Source organism: Glycine max, chromosome 12, assembly GCF_000004515.6.
Source record: "Glycine max cultivar Williams 82 chromosome 12, Glycine_max_v4.0, whole genome shotgun sequence".
NCBI classification, from domain to species: domain Eukaryota; kingdom Viridiplantae; phylum Streptophyta; class Magnoliopsida; order Fabales; family Fabaceae; genus Glycine; species Glycine max.
The window spans coordinates 1,306,200-1,322,021 of NC_038248.2; the positions used below are offsets into that span (position 1 = coordinate 1,306,200).

The 15,822-nt window shown below is 34.7% G+C and overlaps 2 protein-coding genes and 1 non-coding gene across 3 annotated transcripts; 1 reads left to right on the top strand and 2 right to left on the bottom strand.

Moving 5' to 3' along the window:
- Positions 1-1,454: 1,454 nt before the first annotated feature.
- LOC100816276 (ADP-ribosylation factor-like) lies at positions 1,455-4,995 on the top strand. The gene is made up of 7 exons (NM_001254107.3): positions 1,455-1,645; positions 1,965-2,055; positions 2,520-2,635; positions 2,795-2,854; positions 2,932-2,997; positions 4,247-4,452; positions 4,534-4,995. The coding sequence occupies exons 1-6, from the start codon at positions 1,589-1,591 to the stop codon at positions 4,442-4,444; spliced, it is 588 nt and encodes a 195-aa protein (NP_001241036.1). The 5' UTR covers positions 1,455-1,588; the 3' UTR covers positions 4,445-4,452; positions 4,534-4,995.
- Positions 4,996-6,353: 1,358 nt separating this feature from the next.
- LOC100787051 (uncharacterized) lies at positions 6,354-8,850 on the bottom strand. The gene is made up of 2 exons (XR_005887610.1): positions 8,733-8,850; positions 6,354-8,186 (listed from the first exon to the last, which is right to left on the bottom strand). It is a non-coding gene; the product is annotated as an uncharacterized protein (transcript).
- Positions 8,851-10,121: 1,271 nt separating this feature from the next.
- Positions 10,122-15,288, bottom strand: LOC100527622 (uncharacterized). Its single transcript, NM_001248121.2, has 8 exons — positions 15,159-15,288; positions 14,970-15,061; positions 14,813-14,893; positions 12,596-12,644; positions 12,327-12,423; positions 11,131-11,183; positions 10,943-11,005; positions 10,122-10,759 (listed from the first exon to the last, which is right to left on the bottom strand). The coding sequence occupies exons 2-8, from the start codon at positions 15,050-15,052 to the stop codon at positions 10,487-10,489; spliced, it is 699 nt and encodes a 232-aa protein (NP_001235050.2). The 5' UTR covers positions 15,053-15,061; positions 15,159-15,288; the 3' UTR covers positions 10,122-10,486.
- Between the last annotated feature and the right edge of the window lie 534 nt (positions 15,289-15,822).

The following is a 15,822-nucleotide window of genomic DNA, read 5'->3' on the forward strand; positions in this document are numbered from 1 at the left end:
ACAACAATCATGCGTGCACATTAAAAGCCTTCTAGATAAACATATTAACAATCTTAAAATTACAAACGCAAATATTACATATAAACTTTGATAGAGCTTGGGTTTTATTCCTTCCGAATCGATGCTTGCCTAACAACTAATCCGAAATGACTCAAAGCAATTCACAACGAATTTAAGCGATTGAGTAAAATAGGGTGAGCTCACAAAGGGGCAACTAATTTGAGTAAAGCATTGTTGTTGGCTTGGATACATTTATAATAGAAAAGTGGTATAGATAAAAAGGAAGGCGCCATGAACAAATAAGGAAACTAAAAAGTCAAAAAAAAAGAAAAGGAAGAAATGGAAGTGGTGGCTGGAAAAGGAGGAGAGAAATGTAGGTGAATATTGTTATGATACTAAATTGTCTTGATACAAAACTCTTTAAAGTCTACTATCATGAGTTAAATAAATGTCTTTTTTTTTTTGCCTTGCGGTAAATATGAGACAAATTGTATCTTCCACCCTGCTCCAAATGTCGAAACATTGAGACAAAAGTAGCATAGGAATGAGATGCTGGACACCCCTGCTGACCGTGAGTCAAATTCCACCAGAAGATCCTTGAAACCACGATCCCAACTTATCTAATCCAATAATAATAACCCATAATTATGCTTGAATGACCGTGCATGTGCCGCGTTTGAAAGCATAAGAAAAGATAAATGAATATAATGCAAAGAAAAGAAAGATAAAAAATATTTACATAAAATAAAGGCACAACCTATGTAGTACTTGTTACCATAAAATTTAGCTTAAGCATATTGCACCTACAATTTAATAGAAAAATGATGCACTGAAAATTCAGTGAAAATTACTACTATAGTACTTTCTGTTTAAAGCTACATTTTATCATTAAAAACTAATTAGTTAATTGGAAATAGAGTATACAACAATTGCAACAATTTTTTAACCGAACAATTTATCAACCGATATATATTAGCATCTTATGCTTGAGATTTAATAGTCTTATTCTGAAGCGGATATTAAATCACTTTTTTCTGAGTAAATCCTAATTAAAATGGAGTAGATAATGATGTTTGTGTGTGTGTGTGTATTTTATGTTACATTTAATTAACGTGTATTGCCATTATATATATTTATGTTATCAATTGATATGAGATTTTCTTGGTATCATTTTTAACATAATTATTACGAGGTCAATACAATTAGAATATATGGTGATTTGTGAGAGTGTAAAAAATATTTATACTTTGGGTAGATGTATTTTTTTTTTTTTTAGAAGTGGAAGATAAATTGGCCACGAAAATGATATGCAGCTCAAGAATTGCATTTTATTTTCTGATAGAGAAGAATATATTCCTGCGTTTTTTCTATTAACATTGAACATAAAGGTGAATAATTTTCTTTGTAATAAGATAATATAAATTAAAAACGGAAATGCGAAGATTCTTAATTTTATTGAGGTGTTGTGATTCGAAATCAAACTGAAGGCAACGCCACTGCAATCTGTTCTAATTAGAAATAGAAGGTTCATCATCTCAAAAAGGCTTTTGTGATTCTCGATTTGATTTGGATCGCACAGAACGAAGGCATGGGTCAAGCTTTTCGGAAGCTCTTCGACACCTTCTTCGGCAACACCGAGATGCGGGTCTCTTCCTTCCTTCTCCATTCCTTAATAGCAACAGTCATAATAATGATAATATAATAATTCTTAGAAGAATAGATGTCATTTTTTGCTTAATAACGCTGATACTGTGCGGGGCTATGATTTTATTTCAATTTTCTCTTTTCAAATCGTTTGCTTTTGCAATCAGCTATCATCATGATTTATAAAGGAAGATAATGCAATTCTAGTGATCATTAATACTTGTTTTTCTTAGTCTCATCATCCATCTTCTAACCATAGATCCTTGATCTTTGCATGAGTTTCCGTACTTACTTTTTTTTTTTACATTTGTTGGGATTAGGTTGTGATGCTTGGTCTAGATGCTGCTGGCAAAACAACTATACTGTACAAGCTCCACATTGGAGAAGTTTTATCTACTGTTCCTACAATAGGTGCGTTTAATTCTATAAGCGCATCATTTAATTTAGTTATACTATAAGCAGATTTCTTGGTATCAGCTAATTAAGCCATTTCTGTCTTGATAGCCAAAGGATGTTAAGCATATGCTTGTCGGTTATCTACTTACCTTTTGTTTCTTTGTCTGTTTTGAACTTTGAATTTGCTTGTAAGTATGGAGTTGTTGTGATTCCTCATTGACAGTGTGAAGTAATCGAAATCTTTCTGTTAATGGAGCTGGATTTAGTTGAAACTAGATTTCTTGTGTCATGACTCGTGAAAAAAAAGATATTTTCCTCTCGACTGGCAGGGCAAATATCTATTAGCAGTGGATGTGTGTGAATTGAATAGGTCTTGATGCAAACATGTACCAGTATCACACTTAAGTTTAACAGGGGAAGAACTAGAAATAACCTATATGTTGTTTATTTAAGGCTTACGGATTTGTAGTGCTTTGCAGGTTTTAATGTGGAGAAGGTTCAGTATAAGAATGTTGTTTTCACGGTTTGGGATGTTGGAGGGCAAGAGAAATTAAGGGCACTTTGGAGGCACTATTTTAACAACACTGATGGTTTGGTAAGAATGAGTTTCCATTATTTGTTGTGTTTTATCTTAATGAAAACACAACTTCTGCAATTTGGTATCTTGTAAAGTTTTCCGTCTATTACAAAATCATTCATCACATGTTACAGATCTATAGTTGCCAGGTTGATACATATGTGCATATTTATGCAGATATATGTTGTTGATAGTCTGGACCGCGAAAGGATAGGGAAAGCAAAGCAGGAATTTCAGGTAATAAAATCAAAATGTGTACAGATACGCGATGTTATTCCAAACTGATTTTGAATATATCTATGGATTACTTGCAGACAGTCATAAATGATCCGTTTATGCTCCACAGTATCATCTTGGTGTTTGCCAACAAACAGGACCTGGTATGTCTTCATTACTTCTTGATTGGTGTTTTTTCGGCTGAATGAGCTAACATATATAATTATCTTCATGAGTAAGGATGAAATCAGAGCCAAATAATGTGAATTGATTGACATTGTTTACTGAATGTACTACAAGAGTTAGTAGTGGGTTATATACTTAATGCATATACCAGTGCAGGTAAGTTTTATGCAACAAAAATCATTGAAATACTTAAAATATTTGAAAATTAGTTAGACGTTTTAGAATTTCCCCCTGCTAATGGGCCACTGTCCGAAGGAATCAAGTGCAGTAGAAAATATTCATTGTTTTACAAGCTACTCACTAACAATATTCTTCATATTTTTTATTATATGTAACAATTATTAGATGATGCATGGCACATCCAGCAGAAACAGTGTGTGTGTGACTGTGTGTGTCACTTGCGCATATGTGTGCAGACATACTTAATTTCCAATATGATTAGCTTATATGTTTGGTTGGAACATATGAGAAATATGAATCAACATGGGGAAGCTAAACAAACTTATACCTACAGAAAAAAGTAAAGCAATTGCTAAATGCTTGTTCCCATCATAGGTCCAACTGAGCTACACAAGCTTATGATAATAACAAGTTAGAAAACACCTTGCATGGAGGGTAGGCTCTTGCAAAAAAATAAAATTCAAAGTATATTTTCCAGAAGTTTTTAGAATTTACATGTAGTGCCAAACTAATTAACTAGGAGCTAGTTGCCACAAGGGGTTTGCTCAATGTAGATTTCCTTCCTTAATGACTGTTAACATAATTCCTAATTTGTATTTGGCTCTCCAGCTAATGCCACTATCTGGGTAACATTTTCTATTAATAAGTTTTTTTTTTCTTCTTGTTTGTTCATGATTCTGGTTGACCATAAAAAATTTAATACCAGTAAGATTTTTTTTTGTGTTTCACTTTTTGGGGGAATTTGTGGGTTTTTTTTCCCACATATTCAAGTTAGATTCTTACATCTATACCACTCGAATTCTGCATGATCTTCCATAAAAGCATGACAGCCATGACTCCACCACAGTTTTCATTTGCAGTATAGGCACAGTTTCATCTAATGGAACTTCTCTCTCTTCCAAAGTAACCTGCACTTTATATGATTATCAATTTAATACTGGCGGACCATTCTTTTTGAATAAAGTACTCTCCTTCAAACAATATATATAGTTTTGTCTTATCCTCAAGTCTAGTTATAATTGTTAATGTTTTCCTTTTCTTTACCAGAAAGGAGCAATGTCACCAAGGGAAATATGTGAAGGATTAGGTCTCTTTGATCTCAAGAACAGAAAGTGGCACATACAAGGCACTTGTGCTCTTCGGGGAGATGGTCTTTATGAGGGCTTGGACTGGTTGTCCACAACTCTGAAGGAGAGAAGAGCTGCTGGATACTCTTCAATAGGACTAGGCACTTCATCCTTCTAATTTTCAAGGTTTGAACTATCATCTTATTTCAATCACGAGCTACCTTCATGTTTATCATCCCATTACATTATAGGTTTTCTCCGCTGCAGAGGTATTTTGGCCTTCGGATTTGGCAATGGACGAATTTGTAGAGTGTGTGGCCGGTTCTAAGTTGATGTGATTGATAATCAATTTTTTTGGGTTACATCTGAAGCTCTCATTAGTAGAAAGTTGCTAAGCCTTTCAGGGTGCTCAAGATATGTATGTGGCTTTGCTCCAATTATACAAGTTTGTGCATGACGAATGATTAACTAAATTCTTTTGCCATATTGATATCCTTTATTAAGTGCACGTGTGCCGGATAGAAGTTAATGGATACTGGATCACTTGTTCATTCTGCCCCGATTTCCTCCATCTCACTCTTTGTAGTATTTCTGTGTGGCTGTACCTGTGGTGATTCATAAAAATAATGATTCTGACAAATGTGTCATGATTCTCTCTTCAGAACGTTTTCTTGTGATTTAATTCAATTGGGTGGTTGCAATTATTTAGTCTTCTTTTCTTCTGCTTATAATTGTCAATTCTATTGGATTTTTTTTAATATTTGGAAATCTTTGTCACAAAAGCTTTTTTAGCTAAATCTCTACTTGAGCCACACGTGTTGTAAATTTTGAAATTATCAAATGCATAGTAGGGATGGCAAGGGACAATTATTCGTGTCCAAACTTTAGTGCCCATGTCAATATCCAACAAGTATCTAATGTATATTCGGACTTTTTTTCAATAGAAGTATATTCAGACTTATTACTTATATTGTAGTGGATAAAATATTTTAATGGTTTTCTAACAAATTAGTCTGATTTTATTTTAAAATTAAAATTAATTATAAAAATGAATAAAAGTATTAAATAAAATTTTAATATTTAACTCAAATAAAAACGATACAATTTTTTTAATCCCAATGATAAAATATGACTGATATGTTTTAACTAAAAAATCTTCATTTTTGAATGTAAGGACATTTGAATTTTACTTCTTTCGTTGAAACGCGAGTCTAACACTATTTAGTAAATTGTTTCTAAAATTCCTAAAATTGTTAATGGATTTTAAATTTGTTTATGCTGAAATTTATTTTTTTCCTTCTCTCCCAAATCTAATTACTTTTTAGTATCATTATTTTTTGCCAAAATCTAATTAAATTGTCAATGGTTTAATTACTTTTAAAATTTATTTTTATATTACTTTTTTCCTCAAATTTTAGCAACTGTTATTCTCAAATTAATTTTCATATTTTTCTTCTTTCTAAAATTTGTTCTTTTTTCATAGGTGTATTCCACATTTATTTTAATTTCCATTTCATATTTTGTATTATTTAAAACTTTTAGATAAACTAAAAATATTCATCAACATTAAAACATAAATATTATATTTTTTATTGACAAATGTCAAATATTAATTTGATAATTTTTGTTAGTGGAAGAATTCAAATTCATGATCTTTTCTTCACTCTTCAATCATCAATCATCAAGTCAATTTTATAACTTTGGCATAAATACTATGATGCTTTAATTATGATCATTCATTAATGACACATAGAGAAGTTTACAATTTTTAAATTAAATGGTTAGTATAGGAAAGGTAGTAAAAATTAACAATAGGAACAAAGTTTTATCCTGAAGAATTAAGTTCCACCAAAATTACAAAATTAAAACTGCACAGATATTTTTAGTATCAGCAGACGCCAAACGCTACATTGCTTTTGCAGAACATACCAAAGAAACTAAGCATGGCCTTATTACATTTCTCGCAAGAGTAACAGGGATATGATACTTTAACACGATTCCATAGCACTGTTAATTTGTCACGGTAACAGCATGGTGAATTTGGGTGTGTAAAACAATTGGGATAAGTGCAATCCAATTGTGAGAGGTGGCTAGTGTAAGAATTCTCATTCGATCCAATTGTGAGATATTTGAAGCATATTAGTAACGCACAAATCATTAGCCACAAAATCAAGAAGATAACCACCAACCAAAACTATTACATAACTATCTCTCTCTGTACATACAAATACAATTACAACAAAACACCCAATTATTTAACTAAAATTTGCACTCACCAAGAGCCAGTGACAGTGTGATATGAACACCAACATAGAATCAATTTACCATCTTTCATCCTGTATCCAATTATTTTTCTCTTTTGGCCCTGTGGGACCTTCCTCACCATAAAGTTCCACTGGAAACTTGTTAAATAAGCTCTTCACTGAATATCTAAGCATGCGAGGAAGAGCATTGATTACCTTATCCAGCTCAGTTTTTGCATCATAAAACAATTTTGGGGCCCTACTCTCTCATAATCTGCAACCATTGAGGCTCAGTGACATCATTTTCAAGATACTCAGCTGCAACAAGCTCATAGTGAATACTAGAATCCACATACAAATTACTGCGAGCCGTATCATTCCTAATGCCAATCCCAAGTTTTGAAGAACCTTGCATATAGGTCCAAGGATGAGGGTAACTTGCATGTCCACATTTAGATGAGTAAACAATAGCTTTATTGCCTTCAATATAATCCAAGTCATAGGCATCAACCCATTCACCACCACTGTGCTGAGAAAAGTATATACTATAGAGTTCTCCACTGAAGTTGCATATACGAATTGTAAAATGCTCCCAGTCACCAACATGCTCTCCAACCTTGCTCAATGGAATATTCTTAATTCCAATTTTCAGAGTGGCTGGTCCATTAAAAGGGCAAAACACCCACATTGCAATGTCAGTAAAAGTTCCACCAAGAGCTGGCTTCACATGAACATAAAGCCTTGCACTCTTCAAGTCCCCACGTTTGACAAAATTCTTTCTATCATGATCACTTGGCAAGTCTATCCAATACTGGCCATTATTTGTTGCCCCACTTGGTAGATTTGAGCCACTTGCATCAATTCCCTCTCCTTTAGACATACCCTTTTTGCACAGCATGGCTCCGTTGTTGAAAAACCAATCCACAGAAGATGCCAAGTATTTTTCCTGAGGATGAAAGAAAATAGAAGGGCCATAATGCTTAATAAGTGCATGTATTTGTTGCAAATTTGGCATTGCTGCTGGTAGCTCGTGATTTAGGTTCTTCAAGCATGCAACAGGTATATCTTCTCCCATGGTCCAGCCACTGCAGCAGAAAAAAGTACCAACAGAAACTCCTTTCCCTAGCATGCCACGGTCACAAGGTCTCAAGCTCCATACCTGAAATGAAAACTCTAGAATTCTAGAACCAGCAGTGAGTATTAGGTGGTAAGGTTCACATTTATCAGTGAGGTCAGCACGAACACGACACATTTCATCCAACAAAGGCTTGTCAGGTTTCTTAGTAACCAAATAGCCAAGGGCATTGTAATTTTCAGGAGGTTCAGGTAGCCAAAAGTATACACTTGACATTTCCATACTTCCCGCATTTTGACTCCAAACTAGCTAAAAATCAAGGGGATTCTTTAGAGGAGGTAACTTATCTTGGTTACAAATATCAGCATTTTCAGAAAAGCAAGTTTCCACTTCCCTAGCAACAAGTACAAAACCATGTAAGGGCTTGCCACTGGGTTGACAATAGTGACCAAGGATATGGAAGCTTTCTGGTACTCCCACTGGCCTATAGAATGTAACAGCTTTTTTTGTGTCTAGCATAGCACTGCTGCTCGAAATAAACTCAAACCTTGTGACCTTGCAAACTTCTATTTCACCAAGATTTACGAGGCCAGAAGCAAAGCCTTATTCTGTAATGAAATAAGGAAAATATATTAGTTCAGAGAGGTAATATACAGTTCTCTCTCCAGATGTTATGTGGCATTGAGACTGCTATGTTATGCAAGCACAACACTTCTATTTTTTTTTTCTTGGATATAATTGTTAGTTTCAACCATAAACTTACTGCAATATCATTACCAAAGATGAATTCCTAAAAGAATTCAGCTTTGATGAATCCTAATTTGTAAATCATTCCATTATGAAGGTCATTACTGAGTGCACTACATTTTTTACTGGAATATCAAGTTTCATCAAAACATGGAATAGGCTATCAAAACAGAAACTTGGCATGGGGAATGGAGCATAAACGGTAATCTGGAAAGGAATGAGAATGAGAGAAAGCCATTTCATCAACTCTGCATAGGAAGAGAGACAAGGGAAAATGAAATAAAGGGAGATGCATATATACTAGCCCTCAAAAGCCAAATAATAATGATAATAATAATAATGCACATTCCTATCATCAAAATTTTAGTGACAATAAGAAAAAGGCACATATAAATTCACACCTCGAGGCCATTGAGAGATTGGAGCCGGAAGAGAAAAGGTTTGAGGGGAAGACGATTGAGCCATTGCATTTGCATTATTCCAACGAAAGCACTGGAGTCTGGAGCCACCTTTCTCCATCAATTTCAGGTGCAGAGTTCATTTTACGATTCTTGCATGTTTCGAACAAACGTTGTTCCAACTCTGCGTTTGTTAGGAATTCTGCTTTGCGATTAACACCTTCCCTCCCTTTGTTTATGGATTCGTTAATAATAACGTGCAGTGCATGTGCATGGCTTTTTTCACACACCAAAACAAATTAGATGGTTCTTACAAACAAAAAGTATATCACTTACATGAATAGAAAAAAAATATATAGTATTTGATCTTGAGATAAGCAGATTTATTCCTCAATGCAACCAGGGAGCGAGTTCAATTTTTTGTGTTGGAACTTTATCATGAAAGTAATTTCATTTTTAAGTTATTTTTTGACATGTAATGGCTATTGAAATATAATGAAAAGAGATAGAAAAAGGAAGGAATAAAACAAAAATATAGTTTCATTGTGTGGATATTTTCGTGATGGAACGAAAAAAATATTCACCCCATATTCCCAAATTGAACGAAAAGGGAAAATTTCGATCAAATTCATTCCGTTGTATTTTAAATAGTTTAAACAATAGAATCTAATATGTTCTATTTTATTTTGTGCCATTTCATCTTTTCCGTCAATAAGCTAGCTATTTGTAATCCTGGTTAAATAAATGGAAGTGTAAAACTTTTTCAACCATACATGATGAATATTGGTGCTATTTTTAATATATTCATTTATCTTGGTTAACATTGCTGTTAGAAGAGGAAGAAAAATACATGATGAAAGTTCCATAATAGAAGATTAACGAAAAACGACATACGAAAACTTTTCCAATTAAGAGTGTTGAACTCGAGAAAATTCAAGCTAACCCACTTGGACTTTGAGGTAGATGGTTGAAACTTTGTGGTGAACAAGAGAATGCACTGTTATCTTCTTTACTTCAAGTTTCGGTACCTATGATATCATGCATAAATCAATTTTTATTATCGAGCTTTAATTTCTTTTTTTACGCATGTGTAATTGCACTAATTTGACCAATTTCTGTAGCTTTCTTCCGAAATTGGGTCTTAGCTACGGTAAAGACAGGTAAAGGTCTAAAGAGCTATACATGACCGTAGCCCAAATTATATCAATCAACAGTTGGACGGAGAATGTAAGTTATGTTCCAAAATAAGGTGCGCATTGCACACCCGTTCCTCCCATCTTCACTAGTCTTTCAACTAAGATGAATTTTCTTTCTTTGCACTACAATTTCTAAACATTAAAAGTTCCAGAAGTTGTTCATTGGCCTCTATTTCTTGGGGCAAGAGACCCAAAATGAAACACATTGGATGGCCCAAGATGTTACCAGTAGATTATGATACACTTCATTGCCAAAAACCAACCAATATAAGTTCCTGAACACGCTAGTGAATTTAAAGCACAAATTAAAAGCAGATCTACAGCGAGATACTCAACTTCATGCTATCAATACAAGCATTCCATCCAAGATATACAATATAGAAACACTGTTCTTTTTTTAAATGTCCAGCTCCAATGATTACCAAACCACGGAATAAAGCACTCTGCAATGACCAAGGTCCACGTTGTCCACATAGCATTTGGAGCTCACCTAGTGAAAACATCCAAGTCATTGAGCTCATCAGAGTTTATGCATTCAACAATGCACAGTAACGATAAAGCTTATGCACTATTAGCATTCAGCTCGGAATTTGTTTCTGATGATTTAACGCCTTCAAAAGCTTCCATGCCAATGGTCATATCATCACCTACATCAGCCTCGGTCATTACTTCGTCTTTGTCAGACACCAGAAGCTCAACGCCATTTTCTGCACTATCGGATTGTTGCTGTTGCTGCTGCTTTTCACTTGGCTTCTCTTGGTCATCTAGCTCTTTGGCTGTAGCTTGTGGGTATGGATCAGTGCAGATTGTCAATGTAGATGTAACTAACAAGTTCTACAGGGAAGAACACCAGACAGACAGATGTCAAGCAATTTGTTTAAATAAACTATCTATAACTTGAGTAGCAATCATAAAAATGAATGATTAACCATTTATAAATACCCGATTTTTTACAGTTGTTAATTCAAAAAATAACAAATTTGAACCACAGTGCACATGCCAAATTATGAAGCATACCTTTTCAAGAGCTAAAGCAAGCTTTGAAAGATTTGGATAAAGGCCTTTTGCATCCAATAGGATCTGTTCAATGTAAAATCAGACAAAGCAACAATAGATATTACAAATTTACAATGTTAGCATGTTAAACTTGATGGTATTGATGCTGGAATATAATAATGCACAGCAGACAAAGAAAACAGATTTACCTCACAAAGCCTTTGCAACGTAAATGGGGGGCCTTCAATGAAACAAGTGAGTTCTGGAATCCATAAATAAAAGCATATCAAAATATTAAAGTGGAGCCTATGTAGCCCCCAAAAAAATATCAACAAAAATTTAATAGAGCAAATAAATAATAGCAGCTTCAAACATTTAAGGAATCTAGGCAATGATGTAATAAAAATGCGCAATGAAAAGAGATGATCTTGTTATTCATGATTCAGATTTGTTGTAGGCTTAAAATTGAATGGGGCCTGGGTTCTATGCAATTTGCTATCCAAAAGGACTGCTCTAGCAGCTAAATGGCTATCGCTTTTGGAGACATCATATAATTTATAGATCAAAGGGGTTTAAACCAGATTGGGTGGGATATCAACCCAATGCTCAATGCAACTAATGCTATTGCTTAGAAGTTTCTAACAGGATTACTCTTCTAAACCTTCGGTTTCTTTAGGACTGAATTAATCCCCAGATAGACATGTTGAGTAGTAGACATATTCAAAATTACTAAAGAATTTAACACATGCTTTTAAATAAATGACATTTTCTGTTAATGTTGAGCATTCTCTGAGAAATTTTTGTTAAAACAAAATGTTCTATGTAAGGAGCAAAGAAAAGCCTTACCATTAATCGCTTTTGTACATTAACTGATCAGTGTAGATATGCATAATTACATATGCAGAAATATATGTACGCACACTTGTAGTTATGGCCAATGTTTTGAGAACTAGACCACACCAACTGGTCAGTCCAGTTCGAGCATGAACTGGTCTGGTTGAGACTAAAAAAATTAGTAACAGAGAACAGATAAACTGGTCAAACTGTATGAATTGACCAGTTTGACAAGTTGAACCAGTTCAAAGCTTATTTACCATAAAATGCATCAAAATGGAGAAGTGAGTATCAAACATGGATCCCATAGCTTTGAACAGGAGACTTCAACAACTAGACCATTGGTTGTGAGTTTAACAATCTTAGATTATATCTATTCTTAACTATATTTGTTTGTTATAATTTTTAATATAGAAATAGCAAAACTAAATTCTCCCAATTAATGATACTCATAAAAATAGCAATATTTCTAGTTCACAGTTTGGACACATTGAACCAAGACAGTCTCTTTGTTGGTTCAATGAATGTTTGGACTTTAAAACCTTGGCTATGGAACTATTGATTAAGATACCTTCATCCAATTTGTTGACCAACTCAATGTAGGATTCACCAAATGACGCGTACTGCTGCTCACTTGTCATTCTTGCCTCAGGATATTCTGACAGTACCTGTATAACAATTTGAAATATGGAGAAAAAGAAAGAAGATTATATGAATAATAAGATTTCAATAAGCAATTGCATGACCTGAGACAAAAATATGAAAAAACTTACATGCTAGCATACCTCTAAGAATCAACAAAATATACATAAGAATGCATGCTAGCATACCTCCCCATACCTGCTTCAGCTGAAATGATAGCATACTCTTCAACTTATCCCAGTCATGCCTGTCATTCAAAAATTTCACCACATTAGCCCTTTGAATATACAGATCCATGTTCAAGTCAACTATCATTAAGTTTGGCCATAGTAATGAATCCCAGAAAGCCATGCAGCACAACCAACCCCAAGAAGCACTGTAGGGTGCAGTGGATATAGAGAGGTGGCTGCTATACATAGCAGATAAAACTCAACAAAATTATGATACACATGTATGAATGCTCAAAAATCAAGGAGTTTCTAAAAATGTAAGACGTATTAATCACTAGAACCCAAAAGCCATAGAGGATAACACATACAATGATTCTTGAGCAGCAGATCCTGCAACTAAGAGGATAACACAGAACATTGAATTTAACATACATCTATCAAATGTGTAAAATATACAAGGATACAAAAAGACGGTGACTAGACAATTAAATCAAATCACAAGAAATGAACAGAAGAGGGACAGGTAACACAAGAACCTGCCCAGAAAATCACTGGATCGTTGGGATTTGGTTTATAGATGTAATAAAAGGAGGGACATGTGAAACAGAGGTTCAAACAGAAAAGGAATGTGGAAAACAAATGTTTCTATATGCCAAACAGAGGAGGGCTGCAAGAAAAGGTCCAGTCCAGGATTGGCCAGAAAACACATCAATACATCAGCTTCCAGAAGTTTTAAAGAGGTGGGGCAGCTGAGGTTTTTTCCTGAAGGAACAAGGGTTTATAACCATGAAAAACCCTCTGATGTAAAAAAAGGATGAGAATTCCCAAATAAATGAATGGGAAAACCCAAAACATGTTTTAAAAAAATCACACCTGTTCACTGGAGCAGCCAGGATGGCTGCAATTCCAGTTGTGATTTGCTGCTGTGACAGGCTGACAGCTGCAATCTCAACACCCTATATAGGCCTAAGCCTGTGACCACACTATAGTGCTGCGATTCAGCACAACTAAGTACTTTGCATTTGCTGGCTACAATCTAGGCCCAATGAAGCAACCAAAGAAGTAATTGAACCATAAGTAATCATCATTTCTAAGTGTTGCCACATCATCAAAGAGATTATGGTGTTAATAACAAATGAAAATGCCAAAAATAAGTAGTAAATTAGTATCACACTTAAATGCAAATTTTGCCCCTATTTATTTGCATGAGATTCAATTTTAAACTGGTAAAATTAAATTCATTATCAAGAGAGCATTCAATGGGAATAGTGAGGTGGAGCTCATTTAGATGATCACATAAAACGTTTATGTCAGCATCACATCATTGAGATCTAGCAGCATCAGTTTAACCTCACCAATTTCCATTTGCAATTCGGCGCCCATTAATCATGAAACTTAATTATATCATTTCAAAAAGGGTGGTATAGTTGCAATTGCAAACCATAAGAACTAAAGGGAAACTTCTATAAAATTAAAAGATTCATAAGCATATTTAAACCTAGATCATAAAATAACTCATTCACACAGTGACAGGCTAGATTGTTTTTCATGCAAAAATATGGTGTAGTCTAAGGAACCAAAAAGGCACGCCTAAGATGCTAAGGAGAGGTGCCAGAACAAGTCAGCACCTTATTAGTGCCTTATTAGCGCCTTATTAGTGCCTGCACAGTGCGACTTCAATAGTCAAATAGTCAAAAGAATATCTAGCTGTGAGTCTGTGGAACTCTTATCAGGGAGGGGCTTAGGGTTTTCTAAATTGAACATCTTGATCTTTTGTATTTACTACAAATGTTATGCTTGAGTAATAATTTATAAGAAAATTTAAAGCAAAATAGTAAAATAATCCACTGTGGCCTTCTTCCATTTGCTTTCAGAGCACCTTTGGCCTCAAAGTGTGCAAAGTTAAAACCCACATCAAGTACCTCCCTCCCACACACCCTTGTCTTAGACTAAAATCACAACCAGAGACAGACACTCCTTGTGCGTCTGAACAGAATCTACAGTTTATAGCTTCTGCGTTATTTCCAAATTCAACACGATATTATCCCTATACTGCGCATTCATGACACAAAAAATAATAAATCCAAACCAAACAATCTGAAAACCAACACACTACCAAGTCCCAAGCAGGTACAGTTAAATACTTAAATCTGTCAAGGGAAAAAAACATACACAAACACCATCCCTAACTATCACAAAAACAAGAAGCCTAAGAACAAAAAGTCGGTACTGCAATAAGTCATACCAGAACCTCCCCGTAGATGCAATAACTTGTAGAATCTGCACAACTTCTTCCCTCGAAACATCTTGCTTTTGCTCAGCGTCTCTACAAAACCACAAAAACCATCGAATTAGGTAACTCAGTGATATAGCAAACAGGAAATGAGTGAAACCGCAGTCACCTGTGGTTCGACGCATCATCACTGTGCGTGTCATTCGAAGAAACCGACGGGTGCTGTAAATCTTCATGTGATTCCGTCTCCATGAAATGAAACTACATTAAATCGCGAAAATGAAATGATGAAAAATTTGAAGAATAAACAAACGGTGGCGAGTGTATCGGTATTGGATTCGGTGGGAGATATACATACCTATAGTAATAGTACAGCTTGACAGGTTTGGAAAAAGTAAAGCGGCGTCGTGTAGTGTAGTTGAGAATGAGACTGTTGCAGCCTCCGTCGCCCAAAGCGGAGGAACTGCCTCGTGATGTGGTGTGTGTGTGTGTGCGCTCGTTGGGCTTTGCGTATTTGTATTGATCCAATGGACTCGCTCGCTCCAAGGCCTTCTTTATAAGTTACGAGGGGACTATTCACTTCCCGCTTTTTTCTTTTCACTCCCTCCATTTATTTATTTTTGGTTTATTTATATTCCTAAACTACCCTCTGCTCACATCTCTTCCCCCTTCCCCTTTAAAAAATTTCTTTCTTCCCTCTCACCCTCACTCTCTTCACACCCCCACCCCCACTGAGTTTCACATTGATTTCGAGAAAGATACTTATAGGAAATTAAAAAAATACATATATATGTATAGACATAAGTTCCTCCTTTTTATGAAAGATGGAAGACTTCATAAAATAGTGAAGATCCATTAGTAAAAAAAATGTGGACAATATCATCCTAAATTAAATAGACAGATTGAATAATTTTTCTATTTGAATTATAATAGATGGAGGAAAAGTTCTGTTAAATAAGAAGAAAAATTCCATTAATCTATTTGGAAGATAAATATGATCTATATAAAGAAGAAAATGAATA

Excerpts from the sequence above, each read along its gene's own strand:
- LOC100527622 (NM_001248121.2), bottom strand. The coding sequence starts at position 15,052 with ATGGAGACGGAATCACATGAAGATTTACAGCACCCGTCGGTTTCTTCG. Across the intron at positions 11,184-12,326 it reads GGTCAACAAATTGGATGAAG|AACTCACTTGTTTCATTGAA; the intron begins GTATCTTAATCA and ends TATGGATTCCAG. Across the intron at positions 10,760-10,942 it reads TTGCTTTAGCTCTTGAAAAG|AACTTGTTAGTTACATCTAC; the intron begins GTATGCTTCATA and ends TCTTCCCTGTAG.
- LOC100816276 (NM_001254107.3), top strand. The coding sequence starts at position 1,589 with ATGGGTCAAGCTTTTCGGAAGCTCTTCGACACCTTCTTCGGCAACACC. Across the intron at positions 1,646-1,964 it reads TCGGCAACACCGAGATGCGG|GTTGTGATGCTTGGTCTAGA; the intron begins GTCTCTTCCTTC and ends TGTTGGGATTAG. Across the intron at positions 2,056-2,519 it reads ATCTACTGTTCCTACAATAG|GTTTTAATGTGGAGAAGGTT; the intron begins GTGCGTTTAATT and ends AGTGCTTTGCAG.